This window comes from Hemiscyllium ocellatum, chromosome 3 (genome assembly GCF_020745735.1).
Source record: "Hemiscyllium ocellatum isolate sHemOce1 chromosome 3, sHemOce1.pat.X.cur, whole genome shotgun sequence".
Lineage (NCBI taxonomy): Eukaryota > Metazoa > Chordata > Chondrichthyes > Orectolobiformes > Hemiscylliidae > Hemiscyllium > Hemiscyllium ocellatum.
Genome location: NC_083403.1, coordinates 46,551,295 through 46,575,927, shown reverse-complemented (window position 1 = coordinate 46,575,927; position 24,633 = coordinate 46,551,295). Strand labels below are relative to the sequence as shown.

Genomic DNA, 24,633 nt, shown 5'->3' with positions numbered 1-24,633 from the left:
TAGTATACTAGAAGTAAAAAGAAAAGTCCAAGGAAAAAATAAAATATAATGGAAATGTTTTCAACTAGTTGGCTTCACTGCCAAGCTCCATTGACTTGACTGAATTGGGAGGAAGCAAAAGTGCATTGCTGTGATTTCTTGCTGAAGAAAATCGGCTATTAGGAATGGATATTTCATAACAGAAATTAAATTTGTGCTAGGTGCTGTTTTTCTTTCCTCAGCTGTAAGTTATTGAGTTTGTATGCAACCTTTTTTTTTCAATAGATTATTCAGCAGCAGCGTTGGTTGGTATAGACAACAAAGCAGTCATGCAACGTTGCTTGATAAACTCTGGACCAAAATCCAATTGGACCGCATGAACAAGGCAGAGCTAAAGGAAGTGAGTATGTTGTACGTTCATCTACTGCTATGGTTCTATTGAAATTATGCCCTTCTCCCACCTTGAGCCCCAAAAAAACAGTCATAACCTCATTCTGGTATTGAGACCAAAATTGTGGCCATAATTCTCAAAACTACTTTGTGCTTCATTATGTCCTGTTATGCCATGTGTGATTGAAATTCTGTCAGTAGCTTCCTCCTGAAAATTAAAATCACTTCACATTAAATGTTACTCAATGATTACTCATTCTGATAGTGTCACTTTCTGGAATCTTTTCACAATTTTACTTATTTATACAAGTTTGCTTGCTGTTTCCCAAACCCTGACTCTGTCTCCAGCTAGTTGATACCGTGCTCCCTGTACCCAAGACTGTACAAATCAGTGCGAGAAACCAGAAGTGGACCCCATGTAAACCCATTGTTAGCTTTTTTTTTGTCTAGTTGGAGGAAATACTAATAATCTTAATTCTTTCTCCGAATTGAAATGTGCAGTTTTGTCAAACCTGCCAAGTTAGCTCATTGTTGTCTCAACTGTCTTTTTCAACTTCAGTACATTCAATGCTGAAGCTCAATGTAAAAAAATTAAAGACCCCTTTCTTTCACAATAAGGGCTCATTGCTTTTTAAGGGAGTTTCAGTATTAACAATGCCTGACACCCTGTGAGCAGATATTTGAAAATATAAGCTTACAAAAGGAAATGAGGAAGGGGATAAAACAAATCTTCACATCAATGTAAGCCCTTACACAAATGTTTTGACCATGTCTTCGGGACAAGTTGTAACAGAAGTTTTGATTCCTGTTTGTTTTTCTGATTGCTGTTTAGTTATTTTAGATGGTAAATCTGTTGAAGTACATTGCCTTGGGCTAGATTCTGTTTTCTCTTGGATAAGACCTCTGGATATCAGGCACATTTCTGTGAAGTAATTTGAATTGTACTATTGATTTATGACAAAGCCGAACAACACCAGATGTCTTCACTGCGGAAGGGAATAGAGGGAAATCAAGCACATCTTTTGACAAGTATTTGTTTGAATATTGTACTCTTTCAAAATATATAATTTTGAAATTTGTTTACAGGTTTTACTAAATCGGTATCCAAGCCTAGAAATAGTAATAGATCGTCTTTTGGACATTTATTGCCAGTTGACTGGCACAAAACATCAAGGGTCACAGGTCAACTTGGATGGGAATCATGAAAACAAACAACCACCTGTTCAATGTGAAACAAAAATTGATGATAAAGATGTGTGCCTTGAGGGAAGAGGATTATCTTTAAGGTTTGCAACACTTTGTTTTCGGTAGTGACTTGTATTCTATTCTGATAATCTGTGGTGATTGCAATGACACTGAAGAGTGAACTTTTATCCTAGAGCTGGAAATTTTGATTGCTCTGTTTTATCCCTTCCTTCAGTTACCTTGGCTGAAAGCATTCCACTGCTATTCCACTCCTGACTCATCAAATATTGAATGAGTATTGGCTAGCTTAGATGGATGGTTTGCATTGCAGAGTGATGCAAATCGAGGGACCCTATGGTTAAAGTCACCACCAGTTGTCTGTTAATGAGAGAGCTGACCTATGATTCTTCCACACCTGTAGCAATTTTCTTTTTACAATTTATGGTGTGGAATGCACAGCCTGAAGGTCTGATGGAGGCAAATTCAATTGAGGCATTAGATGATTTAGGTAGCAACAATGCGCAGGACTATTGGGAAAAGTCAGGAGATTGACAACAAGTCAAAAAGCTTTCAAGCCGGCATAGACACTGAATGGCCACTTCCTGCATCATAACAATTCTGAGATAACCTGAACATTGTTCCATTTTTTTCAAATTTTCTATCCAGTTCAATATTGAAACTTAATTATCTTTTCAGGTAATGTGGTTCAGTGATATGCCATTGTTTTAAAATACAGTTTGTCATGTTTTCCCCTTTGATGTCAATGAATCATGAAGTAAGAGTGCCCCAAAAAAAAAGTTTATTTATAGAAATTGAGACTGCGTCTGATCTATGATTGTTGTGCAATACTCTTTATAAACACCCAACCTCATGAAGTATCCCTGTTGTCTTAACTCTGTTTTCGTAGCTGATGAGGTTGCAGGTGATTCCTTTTAAGCTTTCTGTACATTTTGCCAGATGTGATTCTTTCCATTTCTATCATTCCCTAAGACACAAAACTACAGACTAAGTCACTTATTCTTTCCACTGAATCTGAAGAGAAACTCAGGTTCGTTTCCAGCCCTTCTCCTTGGACTGCAGGAAAACTGGAGAATTCTTTCCACTGTGAGGAGTTTGCAAACTAACTGCCTTTCTGCTGATATGACACTTCTGACCTGAAACTTAAAAGAAAAGAATATTTTTAAATTGATTCCACAGAGTGGTTAACAAAAACCAATTTACCTCTACTTTAGACTCCAAAATGATATAACACTTTTAAAAATCACTCCATATAGAACTTGACCCGGAACAACAGATCCTAAGTACTTTTGGATGGGTGTGGAAGGTGGGCAGGGGAGGTGGGGGTTTGTGTTATAAAGACAGGTTATATTTGACAAAGTAAGTCTTTAGCTTAATACCGCATGGTTAATGGTGATGTTTATGATCACTATCGATCATTAATTTAGTGTATATTCTATAATTTCATATTAAATTCTTTTATTTTTCTTGGTTTTAGAGATTTACTGAAATGGTGTGAACGCATCATTGATAATTTTGATTGCACGTCCCCTTCTACAGCTCTCCACATCTTTCGGGAGGTAAGGAGAAAGTTAATTTTTTAACAGATGGATGTGTGAAAGATTGTGCAACACCCTTTTTGCACAGTGTGACCTAGTGTAGGATCTGTTCTGATGAAAAGACATCAGCCTGAAACGCGAATTATTTTTCTTCAGCGAAGCTATCTGACTGCAAACTACTTAAGTTGCTTTTTATTTTGTTTTAATTTCTGATTTTCAGCAACCACTGTTGTTTTCCTATTTTTGCATTTTTTAAAATTTTCCCTAATTCTGATTTCAATCTAAAACAACATTTGTTTAAGTCCTAGATTTTATACTTGATATCTTTCATGAATTGTCATCATTTTAAGGAGTTATTCAGTGCTTTTTTTTATGGGGGGGAGGTGGTGGGGAAGTTGGTAAATTGTACGTTCTGATGTCAGTGAAATGAAACCCAGCACCCTCCCAAACCCAAGACCACATCTATCTAGAAGGATAAGGTCAGCAGATACATGGCATCATGACCACCTTCAAGCTTCCCTGCAAACCAGTGACAACACTGATTCGGTAACATATCGCTGAATCTTCAGTGTCATTGAATAAAAAATCATTTTCTCTCTTGTGCCGCCCCCCCCCCCCCCACAATTTTGCCATAGCAGGTCAAGAAGATAGCTCATGACCACCATTTCAAGGGCAATTAGGAATGGGCAATAAATACTGGCCAACCAGGAACATTGATGCCCCATGAGTAAATATGAATATGAGCTTATAGTTGTCTATGAGCACAAAATAGTGAATTTTATGTTATGCCCACCTAACTATCTATAACAGACTGGAAAACCTTAGAGTTTTCAATTCTGAACTGATGTGTGATGGATGGTGTTTTGGAGACTATCTGAAGTGGAAACGTAAATTAAGCTATTACTTAGAATGAAACTGCAAGAGTTGAGGGGGTAAAAAATAAACACATTAATAACTCCTAAATTTAGAACTGATCTTTCTCATCAAAACATGCGCTGAATTCCAGTTGGACCATGTGGTCATTGAGAAAATGGGAGTGGGTAGCTGTCTGTGTAAATGAATCAATGTGCTGAATAACTCTTCTTATTTCTAATCGTTAAGTCTCTTCTATGTGTTTTTAAGTGAATCCACTAAATAGGGTTGTGCGAGTTTGTTGGTGATTTTATAGCAGCAATATGTTAATTGTTTCTGCTGTGTTTGGGAGACATGAAGCTACTTGAGCTTAAAATATTGACAGCATAAAGTGACTGTAGACAAGCATATTTTGGAACATTTTTTGAGTACTTAATGTGACTTGTTTTACAGGCGCTGGATTGTTTCACAGCCATGATGTCCAGATGGGGGAGCAGGAAGAAAATGGCTGAAGTCATTGGAAGCAAGCTAAACATTTCAAAAGAAAAGGTATGGATTCCTTTTGAGCAGGATTCTCTTAACATTTCAAATGTTGTGTATAGGATTAACAGGTAATGACATTTTTATTTATAACCTGAGTTTTTTTTTCTCCTTCATTTTGGAGTGACGCACCCTAATTTCACCAAATCGAAAAATCACAACATTGTTGCAGCGCAGAATGAACCTGCTTGACCTGTAACAGAGACGCTAGTTCTGCAAATCAGCAAGTTAATTTTGTCCAATGCTCATTGAAAGAACAACACTTGTAGCTTTAAACAATAGAATTTTAATTTGGCTTTGAAAGTCTCCTTTAAAGTAGTTTCTTTGGTAGTTGCTAGAGCATTAGTTGTACAAACATTTCATTTGGGCAGTTTCTGAAAGAATGAAATATGTTAGTGACAGGATATTTTGACCACAACTGCACACCGTATTCCACATGTGGCCTAACCGAAATTGTATACAGTTACAATATGACCTGCCAATTTTTATTCTCTGTGCCCTGATTGATGAAGGCAAGCATGCCTTAGGTATCCTTGACTACCTTATCCATTGTGATGCCGCTTCTAGGGAATTGTGGACCTGTACACCTAAAACCCTCCATGTTGATGTTACTAAGGGTTCTGCCACTTGCTGCATACTTCCCTCGTGCATTATAACTTCCAAAATTCAAGACCTCACATTTGTCTGGATTAAATTCCATCTGCCATTTCTCTAGTCAAAAGGTGTGCCTTGGAAAAGCACAGCAGGTCAGGAAGCATCTGAGGAGCAGGAGAATCGACGTTTCGGGCATAAAATCTTCATCAGGAATGTATGGCATTTCTCCAGCCTGTCTATATCCTGCTGTAGCCTTGAGCCGTCCTCCTCACTAGTTGCAGCTCCCTCAATTTTTGTGTCATCTGCAAACTGACTAATCAGACCAACTACATGCTCCTACAAACAACAGGGGTTCTAGCGCTGATTATTGCCATTGGTCACAGACCCTTCCACGACTACTGCCTGTTTTCTGTGACCAAGTCAGTTCTGTATCCATCTTACCAGCTCAGCTCCGATCCAACGTGACTTCACCTTTTGTACTAGCCATGAGAGACCTTGTCAAAGGCCTTGCTAAAGTCCGTATGGACAATATCTTCTGCCCTCCCCTCATCAATCAGTTGTGACTTTATCAAAAAAATCTTAATCAAATTCGTGAGATGTGACTTTCTCCGCACTTTTGCTGCCTATCATTATTAAATGCATATTTTTTCCAAATGTGAATAAATCCTGTCCCTGAGAATCGTAGAATCCCGACATTGTGGAAGCAGGCTATTTGGCTCAACGAGTTCACACCGACACTCTGAAGATTCACCATGTCCTTCTCCTTGGTGAATATCAATGCAGAGTATTCATTAAGGACTTCAGCCACTTCCTCCAGAGCCATGGATAAATTCCCTCCTTGGTTCTTGAATGGACACATTCTTTCCTTGAGATTTTATTTTAATCCTGTTTGCTAAAGACATTTCATGATCCATTTTAGCCTTTCTAATTCCTTGTTTAAGTTCTGTCTTGCTATAGTTGTATTTTCTGAAGGCTCTGTCTGGCTTCAGTGTACCTCCTTTTCCTTTTGGATGAAGTGCATAATTTCTCTCGTGAACCAAAGCTCCTAAATTTGATATTAATCCTTTCTTTCACAGGAGCAGATTGATCCTGAACTGTAATCAACTGGCCTCTAATAGATTCCCACATGCCAAATGTAAATTTACAGTCAAATAGTTGCTCCCAAATCTACGTTTCTCAGTTCCTGCCTATACTAGCGTTCCCGCAGCATAGTACTTAAGAGCTGCACTTATCTTTATTCGTATGTAACTTAAAACTTACAGAATTACGGTCAATGTTTCCAAAATACTTAGCCCCGGACCTACCACCACCACCACCGCCATCACCTGATTGGATCTTCCATCACCTGGCTGGGCACATTCACCAATACCAGCTCTAGTATGGTCCCTTCCCTAGTTGGATTATTGATTCAAAAAACTGTCCCAATCTATATAGGAGAAGTTAAGATCACCCATCACAACAACCATGTAGTTTCGCATTATTTCCATAATCTGTTTGGCAGCACAGTGATTCAGTGGTTAGCACCACCACCTCGCAGTGCCAGGGACCCGGGTTTGATTCCAGCCTTGGGCAACTGTCTGTGGAGTTTTGCACATTCACCCTGGGTCTGTGTGGGTTTCCTCCGGGTGGTCCAGTTTCTTCCCACAATCCAGAGATGTGCAGGTTAGATGAATTGGCCATGCTAAATTGCCCATCATGCTTAGGGATGTGTACGTTAGGTGTATTATTCAGGGGTAAATGTAGAGTAAATAGGGTATGGGAATGGGTCTGGGTGGGTTATTCTTCGGCATGTCAGTGTGGCCTTGTTGGGCCAAATGACCTGTTTCCACACTGTAGGTATTCTATGACTCAATGATATCTATTCTTCTGTCACTTGCTGGCCTTTGGGAGGATATAGTGCATTCCCATCGAAGTGATTGTATCTTTCCTATTCCTGAAGTCTACCCATGTGACCTTACTGGAATAAGCTCTTCAAGATGTCCTCCCTCAGCACATCTGTGATATTCTCCCTTATCAGTAATTCAATTCCCCAACTCTTTTCCATCCTGTTCTATTTCGCCTGAAGCATTTACATTCTAGAATGTTAAGCTGTCAGTCTTTTTTCTCCCCCCTCAATCAAGAATCTAAAAGCTAAACATCATAGAGCTAGAATTAATACATAGAACTAAGTTCAACTGCCTCATCTGTCATTTGCCTCACTTTAAAGCAAATACACCTCAGACTGCCAGTCCTGCCATGCTCAGTAACTTCTCCCCTAACTGTTTTTTCATTTTCTCTTACTGGCCTTGGTCTCTGACTACTCCTTTGGCTATTTTACTTGTTAACCCCTCTGCACCCCATGATCCCTCTGTTCCTCTGAGCTTTCTAGTGTCCTGCTATTCATCGAGCATTTCCTTGTCTTGTTACTTCTTCCAAGGTACATTACCTCACACTCACGTGAATGGAATTTAACCCTAATATACAATTCTCACCTTTTGTTTAGTAACTGTCTACTGTTAAAGTAGTCCTCAACCAGATCCGAACATGAAATGAGAGTTCTGGTCTGTGATCATAATATAATTTGGCTAAATTGAATGCTGAGTTTGTGAAGTGTGCCTGCTAAACTTTTTTTTTCTGGTTTTACAAAACCAAATGATTTGGGATCTGAGATCAATCATGTTGAATAAATTGTAAATTATGTGCTATTTTACATGTGTAGCCAAACTGGACTTATGTAAAAGTGGGAATTAGATGATTGACAGTTTGCACTAATTAAATTTGGAACACTACAACATATGATAAGGAATTAAGAAGGACAAGAAACTAGTGTGTCTTAACTGTAGTAGGTAATTAATTCTGCAGCCATGACTGTGCCCAGTTGTGTAGCAGAAGGGACTGTTCCTGTGAAAATGAAGCTTACACTTCAGATTTTACCTTAAGTCATGAATAATGAATTGTATGTTGCAATCCTTTTCTCGACCTACTGAGTTCAGAACAAAGTGAATCCAGTGTCAAATGGGCTGAAATTCCTACGTACTATATTATTGTCTAACCATGTTATCTATGCTGGTCGACCGCAAGAGCAACTCTGTTAGTTCCAGTCACGCGTCCTTTACCTGCGTCTGAGCATGATTTCTCTTTAGATGCCTGTCTAATTTTGCCTTTAAAAGCCATCATTTGAATCTACCTGAAACATAATCTCGATAATGCTTTCCAGATCCCATCCTGCACTCTTTAAGAAAGCTCTCCCTCCCGTCACCTGTGGCTCATTTGTTATTTTTATTGATCACTTGTAAATTTCAGCCCTTCTACCACTAAGTGGCATCATCTTCTGTATTCATCCGTCTGTATGCCCCATCCCCACCCGGTGATTTTGAACAGCTGTGTGAAATCTCGTCTCCGATTTCTTTTGAGAAGATGAAGCTGAACTTTTTCAATCCATCCATGGAACTGTTCTTGTAAATCTTTTTCTCTTGTTAATACTTCTTTCTGATGCCTTCAGATCTTTCCAATCTGCTGAAGTTGAGTTTTTGATTAAACCTACAATGATCACTGTGTCCCCTCCAGTTCTACGTAACCGATATGAAGTGCAGTATTTAAAGTTTGTTGCAATAGTGTTTGTCAGAGACGGTGATTTGACGTTACTTTGTTTTGCAGGTGGAGTTCTACTGCCGGTTGTATAAACCTGCTGTCGAGTTCACTGAGATGGAAGCAACTGTAGGACGGGCTGTTCTCCCACGGCAAAGAAGTGATGTTGTCCTATTGCAGTTGTAAGTACAATATCAAAATTGAATATCTTTAACCCCTTTGTCTTTGGTCAGATTTAGTTTGCTGCTATTACTGTGAAACCTCATACGATTTTATTTATGTTAACAGTGTTATATCCAACTGTCTGTTGTCTGAGAAACCACCTCTGAACTTGTCATGCAGTATTTACAGAACTAAGCCACTGGGTGGCACAATAGCTACAAATGACTTTATTTCCTAAGATGCCAGCGAGCTGTTCTGATAATTCAGATGAATGGCAAAATATTGATATTATTTTGAAGCATGGCAAGTTCTCCCATCTGCTATTTTTCCCTCTATGTATATTCATTCTTGGACCAGCCATATTTCATTTTTAATTTTTCTGTCCTTGATTTTCAAATCTCTCCATGGCTTTGCCACTTTGCAGTCTCCGCTGTCTCATGAAGCCATGTGTGGTCAGATGTATGAGCAAACACATCTTCCGTGCCGTCCCCTTTTCTGTAGAGAACCATTTCCTCTGTGACACTCTAGACTATTCCCTAGTCAATCTCTAACACCCCTTCACTTCTTATGGATTCTTTATGCTCAAGTGTAAAGGATGAAGCATACGCCCTTTGACCTTCTCGCTGCCCAAATGCTCTTCCAACTGAAAGTGAGTTTGTTTTCCTTCTTTCAGTTCGGTGTGTTTCTCTCTACATTCGAGAGACCAACAGGTGCCTGGTTTGTGGGGCATCTCTTCTGTTTGCAAGCATAGCCCCAGGTTGTCTTTTCAACTTTTTAAAATCTCTTTCTCGATCTTTCTGACCTTGGCCAGCCACCTGTACCATTGAAACTCAAAACAAGCTCAAGGAACAGCAACTTCTGTTTTCACTCTTATGTCTACAGCCTTCTGGCATCAAAATTTAAGTACAACTACATTTTGCATCGTAACATTTGCCTGAATCTTGTTTTGAATGATTTTTATCTTTACCTTCAACTTAGTGCAGATGAACCCATTGAAACAATGTCTCACTCTTATTATTCCTTTGTGTTGCATTCAGATGGTTTTCACAGCAGCAATACATTTGGACGCAAGTGTTGCTTCTTCCCTGTAAACATTACTCTCCCTTTTTGGCTGTTGCATCATTAATTTTTTTTCTATTCAATAGAAGCCAAATATTGCGGATGCTGGAAATCTGAAATAAACATGGTGCAGATCTGACAGCATCTATGGAGAGAGAAACACCATTCATGTTTGAAGTATGAATCGTCTTAAGAACAAATGCTATTTCCTTTTCCCTTCCTTCCACCCAGTCACAGATTTTCCCCAGCATTTTTCCTGGCCTTCCCTCTCCCACTGTCTTTAAAAACTCTTACATTGCTAGTTTATCTTCTGTTGGAAGGTCATTAACCTGAAACATTTAACCCTGTTTTTCTCTCTCTCTCTCTCTCTCTCTCTCTCTCTCCACCGTTGCTGCCATACCTGTTGAGTTTTCCAGGACTTCTTTTTCCCCCTGTTCTTATTGCCAGTGCTTTTGTGATCTTGTTTGGGACTAGTTGGATTGTGTTTGATATCTGACTTTTCCAAATACTTTTGTGTTCATGCACTACCATGTTTAGCTTGAATGCTTAGTACAACTTTATTCAACTATAATTAAAAGACAATTTATACATGGTAACTCACCTCCACTTAATAAACTGGTGAGGAATGTCTACAATCTGGATGCTTTGCTTTTTGCATACTGAAATCCTTGCACTTTGTAGGGAAACCCAGACTTTTTCAGCAACACGGCCGTCGTCTCTCCTATTGGAACAACTGGCTGTTTGCCTGAAGAAAAAGGAGCCTGTTTTATTGGTTGGTGAAACAGGAACTGGAAAAACCTCCACTGTTCAGTACCTTGCCAGAATTACAGGTTGGTAGAATGGTATTTGTTGAATGCATTTTGTCTTGCTAATGGAGTTGGTTTAAAAAATGACACTGTTCAGCACGCCAAGTCACTCAAATGATCAGGCTTTGAGTTAACTGATGGATGAGGTGCAACATCTGTCTCCCTTCTGTGGGTGATTAACTGTTTTGGGCAGGTTTGCAGCAGGTATTTTGCATTTGGCTTCAAGTGTTCTGGACCATGAAGAAAAGCAAAAGTATCAGTCAAGATTCGGAAATTGTGCTTGCTGAAGCTTTTTTTTTCAAAATAAAAGCTTGGATTGTGGTTGCGCTGAATTCCCCACTTTATTCAGAATCTTGCAGACCCTTTTCAATCTTTAATTTGCTCATGAGATGTGGGCATCACCAGCTGGGCCAGCAATTATTGCTAGAGAGCATTTGAGAGTCAGTTACATTGCTGACCGATGTCTCGTATTGGCCACCCCTAAAGGACATTATAAACTACGTAGTGCATGGACAGTGCATGGTCTTTTAATTCCATAAGCAGAAAATTTATTTCCTCACAATTAGTCTCGAATTAATTTTTGAATAGATTTTTGTTTCCATTGATGACGACAAACCATGCTTGAGGTCAGCATTATGACAATGTGTGAGTAGTAGCTGGTTGATTTGTGTTTTTAAATCTGTTTACAGGATGTGAGTATCACTGGCTACATCAGCATTTATTGCTATCCAGTTAAGAGTCTAACCATTGCTGGCGGCCTGAAGTCAAACACAGGCTAGAATGGGTAAAAGGGGCAGATTTCTTTCCCTGAAGGAAATGAATGAATCAAATTAGTCTATGGTGGTTACTTCATTTGCTAGCTTATGGTTTCAAATTGAATTGAAATTTCACCATCTGCCATGGTGGGTTTCGAATCAGTGTCCCCAGAACATGAGTCTCTGGATTGCTAGTCCAGTGACCTTCCCCATTTGGGGATTTTGTTTTGTGTAAATATTATTGTGTATTTTGTTTCAGGTCACAAACTGAAGGTCGTAAATATGAACCAACAGAGTGACACAGCAGACTTGCTTGGAGGGTGAGTATTGCTCTTGAGAATTCTGATGGAGAGAAGCTGTTAATTGAAATGTCAGTTGAACGTTTACATGACTGTTTCCTGTCTTTATTTGACACATTTCTTTGCACTACTTCTTCTTAAGTTAGATTTATCTTAATGGCCATTCTGACAGATGAGGATAACTGGGTACTGCCTCTCCCACTGAAGATGGGCAGAGATACCCTTTATTTTACTGTTTGTTGACCCTGTAAGCTAGCTGTCTCAGACTATTGGATGGATTTGAACAGGACGTAGTTCACGAGAATGGTCTAAAGAAAAACAGTTCGTTTTTGGTGAAGGTGTGGATCTAGATTCTGAAATTTTATAAAGGATTTGTAAGATTTGGTCCAGAGGGCAATTTTTGTTTTTGTTTTAGAATGTTGTGAATCCTCTTGGCTGCTATAGGACAATTTCTTACAGCTGTGAAATGTGCAAAGAGTTTTCAGAGCCGCTTGTTGATCTGGATTGGCTAGAATCCATCTTGGAAATGGAAGTTGCTAATAAAAAGAGTTACTTCTCACCTTTTATAATTGGAACATTAACAAGTCAAGGAAAGGCCTCAAGAAAAAACTGTTTTCATTGTGACCATGTTAAGTTCATACAGCGTGACAGGTCTATGTGTCCACAGAGTGCCCTCTTCATTTGTTACACAAAATTTGAAAATTTGGATTCTGCACATAATGTTGGATCTTACATTCTCAGTGAGCAGTTTGACATTTTCATTGATTTGTAGCTGTTGACTCTTTGAATTGGAATCCATGCCACTGCCAGTAACTTTAAAATATCCACATTTTCTTCTAGCAGAGAAACCATTTTTTTCAAAGCCAACAAACATTCAAGTCACAATCCAATGCTGCCAGATATGACATCTCTCCCAGGCAGTACTTCTAGGTTCATGCTCTGCCACTATCCTCACTGATATCATTACTTCACCACTCATTGCACTGTCAAACCCCAGATTCCCTTTTTTGTGTTGCTGAGTCACAAAGATGGCAAAGGATGTTTTGTGTGAAAAGGAGGAGAAAATCATTTGGACTTGATGATCTCGATCCCAAGCTCTGAAAGCCAACAACTAAACTAGGGATACAGTGCAAGTGCTAGATATGCCATTGTATGAAAATAAAATGAGCACAAGTATTAAAATTGCACTTCCTGGTGGCAATCTTTCAGAGAAGGCTTCACTTTTGACCCATTATTGTGGAAATGGGTGACGTGAGGTGAAAAGCCAGTGAGGGAGAGATGAAAATAAACTCCTTCAATAGAATTTAAATTTCAGTATTTATATAACCCAACTACTTGGTGATATGTTCACAATCCTTGGCATATGCAACTCAAGACTACTTCAGCTCTTTCCAAACCACAATCTCTACCACCTCCAAGAACAAGTGCAGCAGATACAAGGGACCGCCAGCTTCAGCAAGTTCCCCTCTGAGTCACACACCATCCTGACTTGGATCAGTGTTGCCATTCCTTCAATTTAAGTGGGTCAAAACTTTTGGACCTCCCTTCCTAACAGCACTGGGTGTTCCTTCACCCCAAGTAATGCAGCAGTTCAAGAAGGCAGTTCATCACCAGGACAATCAGGACATGTAATAAATGTTGGCAGAACCACTGTCACCCCCATCTATGAACAGATTTTTAAAAAAGTATTTTCAAATGTGGAACAGGGGTGGGGGGGGCAAAAAGAAACATCGGTTACTCAAGTGTCAACAGTGTGGCCATAGTATTTGGTAACTTGACTAACATCTGGGATTTGTATTCAGGTACAAACCTATGGACCGTAAACTACTTATGCTGCCTTTGCGCGAAGCATTTGAAGAGCTTTTTATTCAGACGTACTCCAGGAAGCAGAACATTACTTTTTTGGGCCACGTTCAAACGTGTTGTAAACAGAAGCGCTGGCAGGATTTACTCCGTCTGATGCTGCACGTCTATAAAACCGCCATCAATAAAGAGTTAAAGCCAAAGGAAGACAGTGAGAAACTTTTAACTATTTTCCAAAAATTAATTTTAAGCTTGTATTTAATTTTTGTTGGAGCTTTGGGAGGGAAGAGGAAGACAACTAATCTGGTGGAAGTATGCTTGTCCCTGTTTACTGAAGGTCTAATTTTAAAATCACAAAGGATGAAAAATACAAAATTATTTCTGACAGAGACTTTGTTCCATTCAAACTGTAATCTTGCAATCTTTCTTTTTAGTTTTTTTTAAAAGTATACCATGGAAAATGGCCTCAACTAGAAGCAAAATTGAACAAAAATTAAAAGTGGATTGAGTTTGTTTTTGTCTGGGTAGATGCATGTGGATTTGCCATTGAAACTTTTTTTTTGCATACAAGCTAATTAGAAGTGTGAGCTGATAATGCAGCAAGGGCAATGGAGTCCTGGGTGTACAATGGAATGAAGTATCCCGTTTACCCATGAGATTAAAGGATTGCAAATTAAACGGGAATATTGAATGATCTGTTTGATGTTCTATCCTGCACAAAGCAAAGAGAGAAAAGAAAAGTTTGAATTGAGGAGATATTAGCGCTGAAAATGTGTTGCTGGAAAAGCGCAGCAGGTCAGGCAGCATCCAAGGAGCAGGAGAATCGACGTTTCAGGCATGAGCCCTTCCAGCAACACATTTTCAGTCTGATCTCCAACATTTGAAGTCGTCACTTTCTCCTTGAGGAGATATTAGGCAGGAAGAGAAAGCAAGGGTGAAAAAATGGTTCATTTGCTGGTTTTCTGTGTGATTTCACATTTGCAGAAGCTATTGGAATTAGTTTCTTCAGATTTTCAGATTTCTTGTTGTCTTTCAAACACTGTTATATTTTATCTCAGAAGGCTGGCTGAAAGATAAGTGGGAGTTACTTGGTCTGCGCCTGACCCAGGCTCAGCAGCAAATGAAACGAGCTGAATCATCACTGATATTTGCTTTTGTGGAGGTAAGATGTGAAAATGATTGACAGCTCATATAATAACTCAATGATTCAACTTCTGGTCTGAGCCAGACATTTGCATGAACAAATGAGTGGCATCTGCTATTGATTAGACTTGCCCCAGCTCAATGGCTTTTCCCCAAACCTTTTCTCATCCAGTGGGTGGCACAGTGGCTCAATGGTTAGCACTGCTGCCTCACGGTGCCAGGGACCTGGATAACTGTCTGTCTGTGCGGAGTTTGCGCAATCTCCCCAAGTGTGTGTGGGTTTCCTCTGGATGCTCTGGTTTCCTCCCACAGTCCAAAGATATGCAAATTAGATGGACTGGCCATGCTAAAATTGCCCATAGCATCTAGGGATGTGTCGGCTAGGTGGATTAACCATGGGATATGCAGTGTTTCAGAGATAGGATAAGAAGTTCGGTCTAGGTAGGATGCTGTTTGAAGGGGTTAGTGTGGACTCGATGGGCTGAATCTCCTGCTTCCACACTTGCTGCAAGTGTGAGTTTCAAATGCCCTTCTAAAGGAAACCAATGCATCTCCCATAACCAGTTAAATTAAAGAATTTTTGTTGTCTAGTGCTGAGGCTGAAGCAGAAGCTGCTGTGTTCAATTAATGAATTGAATGTGATAACATACATATATTAGAGATGAAGAAAAAGTAAGCAAATTAATTTGGTATTTTTGTGAACTCTAAAGTCTGTATAAATGAGACTCTGCTGCCTTGCCGGAAAAAAAGAAATTTTGAACGAAGAACAGTTCAGTACAGTACTGGAAAAGACCCTTCTGCCCAGCAAGCTGGTGCTGGCACATGATGAGTAAAAACAGTTAACCTTTTGCCTCTGTGCAATCCATATCCCTCTATTCCCTGTCTACTCACGTATCTGTCAAGATACCTCTTAAGCATTGCTATTTGTTTCTGCTTCTACCACTTCCTCTGACAGCACATTCCAGGCACTCGCCACCCTCTGAAGGGGAAAACAAATCTTGTCTTCCTCACCTCCATTTTTACCTTTTTAAATTTATGTCCCTTTGTACTGTACATTTGTACCCTGGGAACAAGACTCCGAGTATTCACTTTATTCGTGCCCCTCATAATTTTGTAAATATCTATCAGTTCACCACTCAGCTTCTGACATTTAAGTGAAAATAAGCCAAGTTTGTCCAATCTCTCCTCATAGCTCCAAATCAGGCAACATTGCTGTACCCTCTCCACAGCCTCTGTATCCTTCGGGGAGTGTGGACTAACTAAAGTTCAATACAGCTGAACATGACTTGCCAGTTTTTGAAGATGAGTGGTACAGATTGCATAATCTTGCTCAATAACTTGCAGATTTTCACATTTAGCTGCACAACTGCACTTGCCTGAAGTTGCTGTCAGATTTGTGTTTAACTAAGTCAGTTGTGTTCTCATTATTCTTGTCTAATGTTGTACTTCTTGATTGCTAATCAGTGTTCATGGCTTCCTGATTCTGAGTAGTTTTCTGGAATGTTCTTGATTCCCTTAAAATATGGAACTTCTCTTCCAAATCATAGTAACCAGCCTAACACAGAAGTCAGTAGAATAGCAAGAACTGAGAAAATCCAAAGTAAAATCACTGTCTAGCTGCAGGAGTCATATGTTGAATCATTGTGTTCTTCTGTTCAGAATGCAAAGCTGGCTTATCTTTAACTGGGAGTTGATGGCTCTCAGGTTTTGTTTTTTTTCCCTCCTTTTTCACTACTGTCTTTTGTAACTTTCCTGAATTAAGTTCTATATCTGCTGAGTTATGGTTGGCCACTTTTTGGTAGTGGTGATTAGTGATCTCTATTTACTGATGCAGTATGCAAGATCAATGACTAATTTTACTTTGATATTAGCATCTATCAAAACTTCACACCATGTTTCTCAGCAATGCATCAAACAGTGGAAGCTGATAAACCTGCGTTTTGATACTTCTATTAAAATTGAACTTCCACCTTCCCCAGCGTGTGAACATGGGTTGTTTTGCCTCAGTGGGAGAGAGACAACAGTATCCCAGCTGAACATATTTCTATTTTCATTTAACATCCACCTTTGTAGTATCCAGCAATGACTGTTGATTACCAGGCTTGACTAATCGAATTGCTTTTCTCAGTCTGAAATTAGAGGCTCTGGATTTAACTAGTACCCTAATTTTTCACTTAATCTCAGAGTGACTAATTTAAATTTTCTTCTCTAACATTTTTATTGTTTCACAAGGGTACCTTAGCACAAGCTGTGAAGAAAGGAGAGTGGATCTTGTTGGATGAGATCAATTTGGCTTCTGCAGAGACTCTGGAATGTCTGAGTGGACTATTGGAAGGGAATACAAGCTCACTTGTGCTGTTGGATAGAGGAGATACTGGTACAAGAATTATTGTCTTTGTATCCAACATTGTCTCTAACTTATTTCTTTTTATGTAGTTATTTCACATGAAACTCTTACAGGTAGCCGTTCTTTTTAATCAAAACGCACATCCTGCCACTTGTCCATAATTTAATATGCAGTTTAATATAGATGGTGATTTCAAGATTTGGAAAGTGAAGTAATTTTGTGTTTGGCTAATCACTTTGCACCCCAAGTAGAAATTTTTCTTCTCTATGTAATTGTTTACAGTATAAGTATGAGGTTCCTAACTTGAATTATTCTTTTTGTAGAGCCCATCCACCGTGATCCAGAGTTTAGGTTATTTGCCTGCATGAATCCAGCAACGGACGTGGGAAAGAAAAACCTACCACCAGGCATAAGGAACCGGTAACTAAAATCTCATACATGGAACAGTACAGCACAGCAACAGGCCCTTCCACCTATTACGCCTGTGCCAACAATGATGTCATTCTACATGTCGATTAACCCCATCTGCCTGCATGTTGTCTATATCCCTCTATTCCCTGCCTATTCATGTGTCTGTCTAAATGCCTCTTAAATTTAGCTAACATGTTGGCTTATACCACCTCTGCTGGCAGCATATTCTAGGCACCTACCACTCTCTGTATGTTTAGAAAATACAGGTAGCCTCATATACCTCCTGTTAAACTTTCTCGCGCTCGCTGTCATTAAACGTATGCACCCAAGTATTTGACATTTCCATCGTAGGGAAAAGAGACTCCAACTAACCACCCCATTCTTGCTTGTTAATTTTTATTTAACAGTATTGGTTCACTCCTCAGCCTCTGAGGCTCTGGCAAAAACGATGGCCCAGTGGCATTATCGCTGGACTGTTAATCCAGAGACCCAGGTAATATTCTGGGGACCCAGGTGCAAATCCTGCCATGGTCCTGTCATGGCATGGGTTGCTTTTAGCACAGACAGGCCACTCCCACCCACACTCAAGCCTGATACCAAATAACATGGGTTACTTTCACCCACTACCCTATCCTCAGTAATCATCTTTGTTGTTTCCTGAAAAGACTGACTAATAATGTTATTCCTGCACCCTTACAGTAAGGAGTTCACTCTCACTGAACTCCTTACGGGGTTGGGATCACTGATGCTTTCCATTGTTCTCGCCTTCCTTTATTCTTGCCAGATTCCCAGAAGATCGGTATATTGGTCAGCCTGTGGCAGCAGCAAGTTTTATTGAACCACTGGCCTTTTTAGAGTAAAGAGCCTTTTACCCAGCATGCATAGTTAAGAGAGAAGCCATTCTTTCTGGATTTGTATACAGCTCTTTCCCAGGAGAGGACTTGGCTTCTCTTCACGGTAGAAGCATTCTTTGCTGTTGATTTGGTGCCATGGGATCTCATCTGCCCAGTTCAGCATAAGACACAGGGGCTACTGCAGTTTTTGACCCATTAAAGGAAGGAACAGTTTTAATGCGGTGATTCTTCACTACTGTGTTTAGATTAGATTAGATTAGATTACGTACAGTGTAGAAATGGACCCTTTGGCCCAACAAGTCCACACCGACCCGCCGAAGCGCAACCCATCCATACCCCTACAAATACCCCTTACCTAACACTACGGGCAATTTAGCATGGCCAATTCAGCTGACCCGCACATCTTTGGACTGTGGGAGGAAACTGGAGCACCCGGAGGAAACCCACGCAGACACGGGGAGAACGTGCAAACTCCACACAGTCGCCTGAGGTGGGAATTGAACCCAGGTCCCTGGCGCTGTGAGGCAGCAGTGCTAACTACTGTGCCACCGTGCCGCCAAACCGTGTTGAAATGTCAACCTAAGATATAGAGTATCTTCTGGCGATCCATATACAAATTTATTAATGTCTATTTTCTGATTGTTATGTTTGAAAAATGTTATGAGATGTTTATGTTAAATGTTTTCTGAAACTGTCAGGAAATTGAACTGGTTGGATGGCCTGGGTTTGAGTTAAAATGTATGAGCATGGAATTTGTCATGCTTGCTCTCAAGTTCTGGTTTTCATGCCATCTACTTAGGATGTTTAGTCTTATGAACACTGACAGTATTTGTCTGAAGAATATGACTTTATTTATTGTATTTTAACCTGATTGCCTTTTGAGGACTTGTCTTTGTTTCTTTTGAATTATTTGTTAATTATGTTCTGTTCAAGTGTTGAGTTTTGTTTCATTCCAAATATGCTTCTCTGAATTTGGTTTGTTGGAGTTCTGAATGGAAAAGACCTTTTATCCCAAATGAGCAATGATCAGTTTTCATGACACTACTATTAATCTACTGTTGCTTATTTATGGAATTGGTTATAGTGCATTTTTAAAAAATATTAATATTATCATCACTCTTGTTCTTGGGCTTAAAATCTGTTAGTAAAAAGTGAGGTCTGCGGATGCTGGAGATCAGAGCTGAAAATGTGTTGCTGGTTAAAGCACAGCAGGTCAGGCAGCATCCAAGGAACAGGAAATTCGACGTTTCGGGCCAGAGCCTGATGAAGGGCTCTGGCCCGAAACGTCGAATTTCCTGTTCCTTGGATGCTGCCTGACCTGCTGTGCTTTAACCAGCAACACATTTTCAGCTTAAAATCTGTTAGACCATAAGACTGTATGAACACTTGACATGAACTTAAGATTTACCACTGTGTGAAGAAATTCCTCCCTCCTTTTCTCAGTCCTGAAAAGTCTGTTCCTTACTCAGAGACTCTGTCCCCTTGGTCTAGATCTCCCTCCCTGAGGTAGGGGAAGCATCCTTTAGCATTTTCCCCATTGATCCCTGCAACAGTTTTGTATATTTGAACGGAATCACTTCTCATTCAAATAAACTGGAAACAGTTTAAAGGCCTTATCTATTTAACCTTTCCTCATATGTCACTCTCTCTATCCCAATACCATAATTACATTAGTGAACCTTTGTCATGCACCCTCTATTCCATGTATCTTTCCTTGGGTAACAAAACAGTAGACATGAGGTGCAGGAGTAGGCCATTCTGCCCTTCGAGCCTGCACCACCATTCAATATGATCATGGCTGATCATCCTTAATCAGTATCCTGCTCCTGCCTTATCTCCATAGCCCTTGATTCCACAATCCTTGAGAGCTCTATCCAACTCTCTTAAATGAATCAGAGACTGGGCCTCCACTGCCCTCTGGGGCAGAGCATTCCACACAGCCACCACCCTCTGGGTGAAGAAGTTTCTCCTCATCTCTGTCCTAAATGGTCTACCCTGTATTTTTAAGCTGTGTCCTCTGGTTCGGCACTCACCCATCAGCAGATCCTGCCTCCAGAATGTCCAATCCTTGAATAATCTTATATGTCTCAATCAGATCCCCTCTCCGTCTTCTAAACTCAAGGGTATACAAGCCCAGTCGCTCCAGTCTTTCAGTGTAAGGTAATCCCGCCATTCCAGGAATTGACCTCGTGAACTTATGCTGCACTCCCTCAATAGCCAGAATGTCTTTCCTCAAATTTGGAGACCAGAACTGCACACAGTACTCCAGGTGTGGTTTCACCAGGGCCCTATACGGCTGCAGAAGAACCTCTTTGCTTCTATACTCAATCCCTCTTGTTATGAAGGCCAGCATGCTATTAGCCTACTTTACTACCTGCTGTACCTGCATGCTTACCTTCATTGACTGGTGTACAAGAACACCCAGATCTCTTTGTACTGCCCCTTTACCTAAATTGATTCCATTTAGGTAGTGATCTGCCTTCCTGTTCTTGCCACCAAAGTGGATAACCATACATTTATCAACATTAAACTTCAGCTGCCATGCATCTGACCACTCACCTAACTTGTCCAGGTCACCGTGTAATCTCCTAACATCCTCATCACATTTCACCCTGCCATCCAGCTTAGTATCATCAGCAAATTTGCTAATGTTATTACTAATACCATCTTCTGTATCATAAACATATATTGTAAAAAGCTGCGTTCCCAGTACTGATCCCTGCGGTATCCTACTGGTCACTGCCTGCCATTCCTAAATGGAGCCGTTTATCACTACTCTTTGTTTCCTATCAGCCAACCAACTTTCAATCCAAGTTAGTACTTTGCCCCCAATACCATGCGCCCTAATTTTGCTCACTAACCTCCTATGTGGGACTTGATCAAAAGCTTTCTGAAAGTCCAGGTACACTGCATCTACTGGATCTCCCTCGTCCATCTTCAGAGTTACATCCTCAAAAAATTCCAGAAGATTACTCAAGCATGATTTCCCCTTCATAAATCCATGCTGCCTCTGACCTATCCTGTCAGAGGAAATGTGTACTCTAAGTGATGTTTCGACAAGGCTTTATACAGTTGTAGTAAGACATCTTTACTCCTATTTGCAAAACCTTGTAATGATGTTGAATGAAATTCAACCTCCCATTTGCCTCTTGAATTACTTGTTGCACTGGCACGTGTGATTTGTGATTGTCACTAGACTGCTCGCATGCTATTGGTTTCTTCCTTGGTCCTCATTTTAGCTTTCCCCAGTGCATTTTAATTTTCAAGTCTTCACAGTGCTGACATTTTTAACTTCTATATTGACAGGTTCACAGAGCTGTATGTCGAGGAACTTGAAGATGAAGGAGATCTCCGAATCCTCATATCTGACTACCTAAAAGGATTAAATGTCAGCAAGAAAGCTGTTCAGGGCATTATTGCGTAAGAATAACTTGGTGATTCTGCCTGGAGATGTTTTGAAGTACATGCAGTGTTGGGAGGAGGTGGGAAGAGAAGTAAATGTTAGCAATGAAGATAAATTTTAAGCACAATTTTCTATTTGGGTTTATATAATGGAGTGGCAATATTTTGCCTGTGCAGCATGGGTTGCTTTTTTTTTATAAAAGCAGTCAGTTTGTCATAATGATAGAGAAATCAATGGTATTGTTTGTTTGTGTTCCTCCTTGATGAGCTCTCCCCAGTTCCTGCCTCGATTGGGTTGTTGAAGCTTTGGCTTCTGTTGCTTCAAGGTTTAGTCCTCAGCTCTGTTAAGTCCTATGACAACATCCTTATTGCTATACTGCAGTGTTGTGATTGATCATTCAGGCTCAACTACATGAAAGGAAATTTTTGTTGGCTTGTTTTCTGTGCTGATGTCAATTCTGGCTTGTGACTAAAACAAATGTTTTTTTTATAATATTCTTAAAGTACAAGCCAACATTTGAGAATGACACAGTAAACAAGCTATAATAAAGTCAGCCTAAAAAACACACATCCAACCTTTAAGTCCATACATGTTAAACTGTATGATCTAATCTGTATTTATGAACCCCAAGGACACCAATTCAGTTCAATGATGACCTTTAATACTTTCGGCTGGAACCCTAAGTTTCACTCTTGCACGTCCCTTAATTGGTGTGAAATGATGTTCTGTTTAAAGCCAAAACATGCAAAAATGGAGATTCACCAAATCCCAATTTCTAGATGGGTTCAGTGTTACCAATTCACTGCAGCTTGTCCTTGTCACTATGAATATATCGAACACATGCAAATTTGTTACATTTTGTGGCACATTGAAGAGATTAGTTGGATCGTAACCTTATTGGAAATGTCAATTTATTTTACATGTGCGTCTTCCTCTGAAAGTAAGTCTGTCTTTATTAGGTTTTACTTATCTCTGCGTAAGGAGAAAAATGTCAAGTTAATGGATGGTACAGGCCATAGACCCCACTACAGTCTTCGAACTCTGTGCCGAGCTCTTAGATTTGCAGCATTGAACACGTGCAACAATGTTCAAAGGTCATTGTATGAGGTAACTAGCGAATGCCATTATTTCTTTCTTAACATGTGAACTAAATAGGGCAGTAAATTTGTTCACGTTTTATTGCAGACATGAAGCATGCAATGCATTTGTAATGTCTCTGAATACATACATTTAGTTAAAGATATTTTACCTCCTGTGAGAAAAATTTATGGTTGCGCCTGAAGGCAAATCCAGTTTCTTGCAGATTAAATAATAAAAACTGTGTTTAAGGAGATTAACGCCACTATTGTGCAGCTTGCTTTTGTTTGTTTTTACTCTCCTTTTCTCCCATCCCTACTTGTATTGATTTTTACAAGGGCATGGAGTTGATCCCACACCCAGATCAGCCATTGGCTTATCAGCTTGTGGAGCAGATTGATGAGTTGAATGGCTCACTACTCCTGCTCCTGAACATTGTTCAAAAATGTTCCTGTGAAGTAAAAAAGGATGGCATACATTCTCTAACCATACAGTGCAATGACCTCAGCAAGAGTACCGCGAACAGTTTTGGTCTCCTTACTTATGCAAGGATTTACTTGCACAGGAGACACCTCAGAGATAAGGTTCTGGGGATGGAGAGGCTGCCTTTAAAAAAGGTTGAGTATATGAAGACTATAGTTATTTAGGGTTTAGAAGAATTGAAAGGTGGCCTAATGGAAGCATATACTTATGAGAGACTTGACAGGGTGGCTGCTGGGAACATGTTTCTTTGCATGGGAAAATCTAGAATCAAGGTACACAGCTTCAATATAAGGGGTCTTTCATTTAAGATGGTTATGAAAGGACTTCTGAGGCACATTAAGCTTTGAAATCTCCCCCTTAGGGCTGTACAGACTGGGGAAATTAAATATTGAAGGCTGAGTTAAACAGGTTTTTGCCTGTAAGTGAGTTGAGAGTTAAGGCCAGGAACAGTTCCATCTTGAACTTAATGGTTTGAGGGGCGAAATGGCCTACTCCTGCTTCCTTTTCTTATTTTCTTATTTCTTTAAAATTCCTAATTATCCACAACTGGATTTTTTGCAGGGTTTCTGCATGAGCTTCCTTACTCAACTGGACCGTGTATCTCACCCAATTGTTGAGAAACTGATTTGCTGTCATATTATTGGGAACAATGCCAAGGCTGTTCTCCAACAGGTATTTACTTCAGTTTTTATCCATGAAGTTAACTGGTTTGGAATATGGAATGGAGGCTTATCCAGTGGTCAGTAGTGCTCATTTTCTACAATTTTAGCAACTCTGCAGTATATGCCATTCTGCAGCCTGAGGAAGAATCTTTAGACAGAACTTGGTATAAGCTAACACCAACAAAAACAGAATTTGCTGGCTAAAGACCCTTTTAGAAGGGTCACTGGACTCTATGTTCACCATTTTCTCTCCACAGATGCTGCCAGACCTGCTGAGTTTCTCCAGCAATTTCTGTATTGTTTGTTTCAGATTTCCAGCATCACAGTTCTTTGTTTTATAAGTTGAGCTTGATTTCCTATTAGTATTTTTACTGAATGTTCAGAATATGCTCATTATTGGTGTTATTAGCTATCTCTAGTTACCAAACAAAGGTGGTAGCAATTTGATTTGTCTGAGGGATATTTTTGACCACTTACACAACAGTTAAATCAACTACTTTGGTGTGGGGCTGGTGTCTCACAGCCCAAACTCGGTAAGACCAGCTGGTTTCCTTGACGAAACTGATATTATTTGGCTTTTACAGAAGTGCATTAACTTCATAGTTGCATTGTCAGATTTTATTTATGACTTGTTTCAATTGTACTTTGAGTATAAATTTGTCGTGGAGGAATTTAACTCTGTGTAACTAGCTCAGTGATATAATTC

General features: G+C 39.8%; 1 protein-coding gene across 1 annotated transcript in view; it reads left to right on the top strand.

The window, feature by feature from the left end:
• The window catches only part of mdn1 (midasin AAA ATPase 1), a 186,184-nt gene that overhangs the window by 19,902 nt on the left and 141,649 nt on the right, over positions 1–24,633 (top strand). The window contains exons 9-22 of the mRNA XM_060849750.1: positions 265–379; positions 1,456–1,655; positions 3,050–3,131; positions 4,416–4,511; positions 8,733–8,845; positions 10,566–10,714; positions 11,705–11,765; positions 13,547–13,758; positions 14,606–14,709; positions 16,923–17,067; positions 17,361–17,457; positions 21,609–21,722; positions 22,665–22,812; positions 23,827–23,937. Of these exons, the coding sequence (XP_060705733.1) occupies positions 265–379; positions 1,456–1,655; positions 3,050–3,131; positions 4,416–4,511; positions 8,733–8,845; positions 10,566–10,714; positions 11,705–11,765; positions 13,547–13,758; positions 14,606–14,709; positions 16,923–17,067; positions 17,361–17,457; positions 21,609–21,722; positions 22,665–22,812; positions 23,827–23,937 (1,747 nt within the window). The remainder of the gene's footprint in view (positions 1–264; positions 380–1,455; positions 1,656–3,049; positions 3,132–4,415; positions 4,512–8,732; positions 8,846–10,565; positions 10,715–11,704; positions 11,766–13,546; positions 13,759–14,605; positions 14,710–16,922; positions 17,068–17,360; positions 17,458–21,608; positions 21,723–22,664; positions 22,813–23,826; positions 23,938–24,633) is intronic.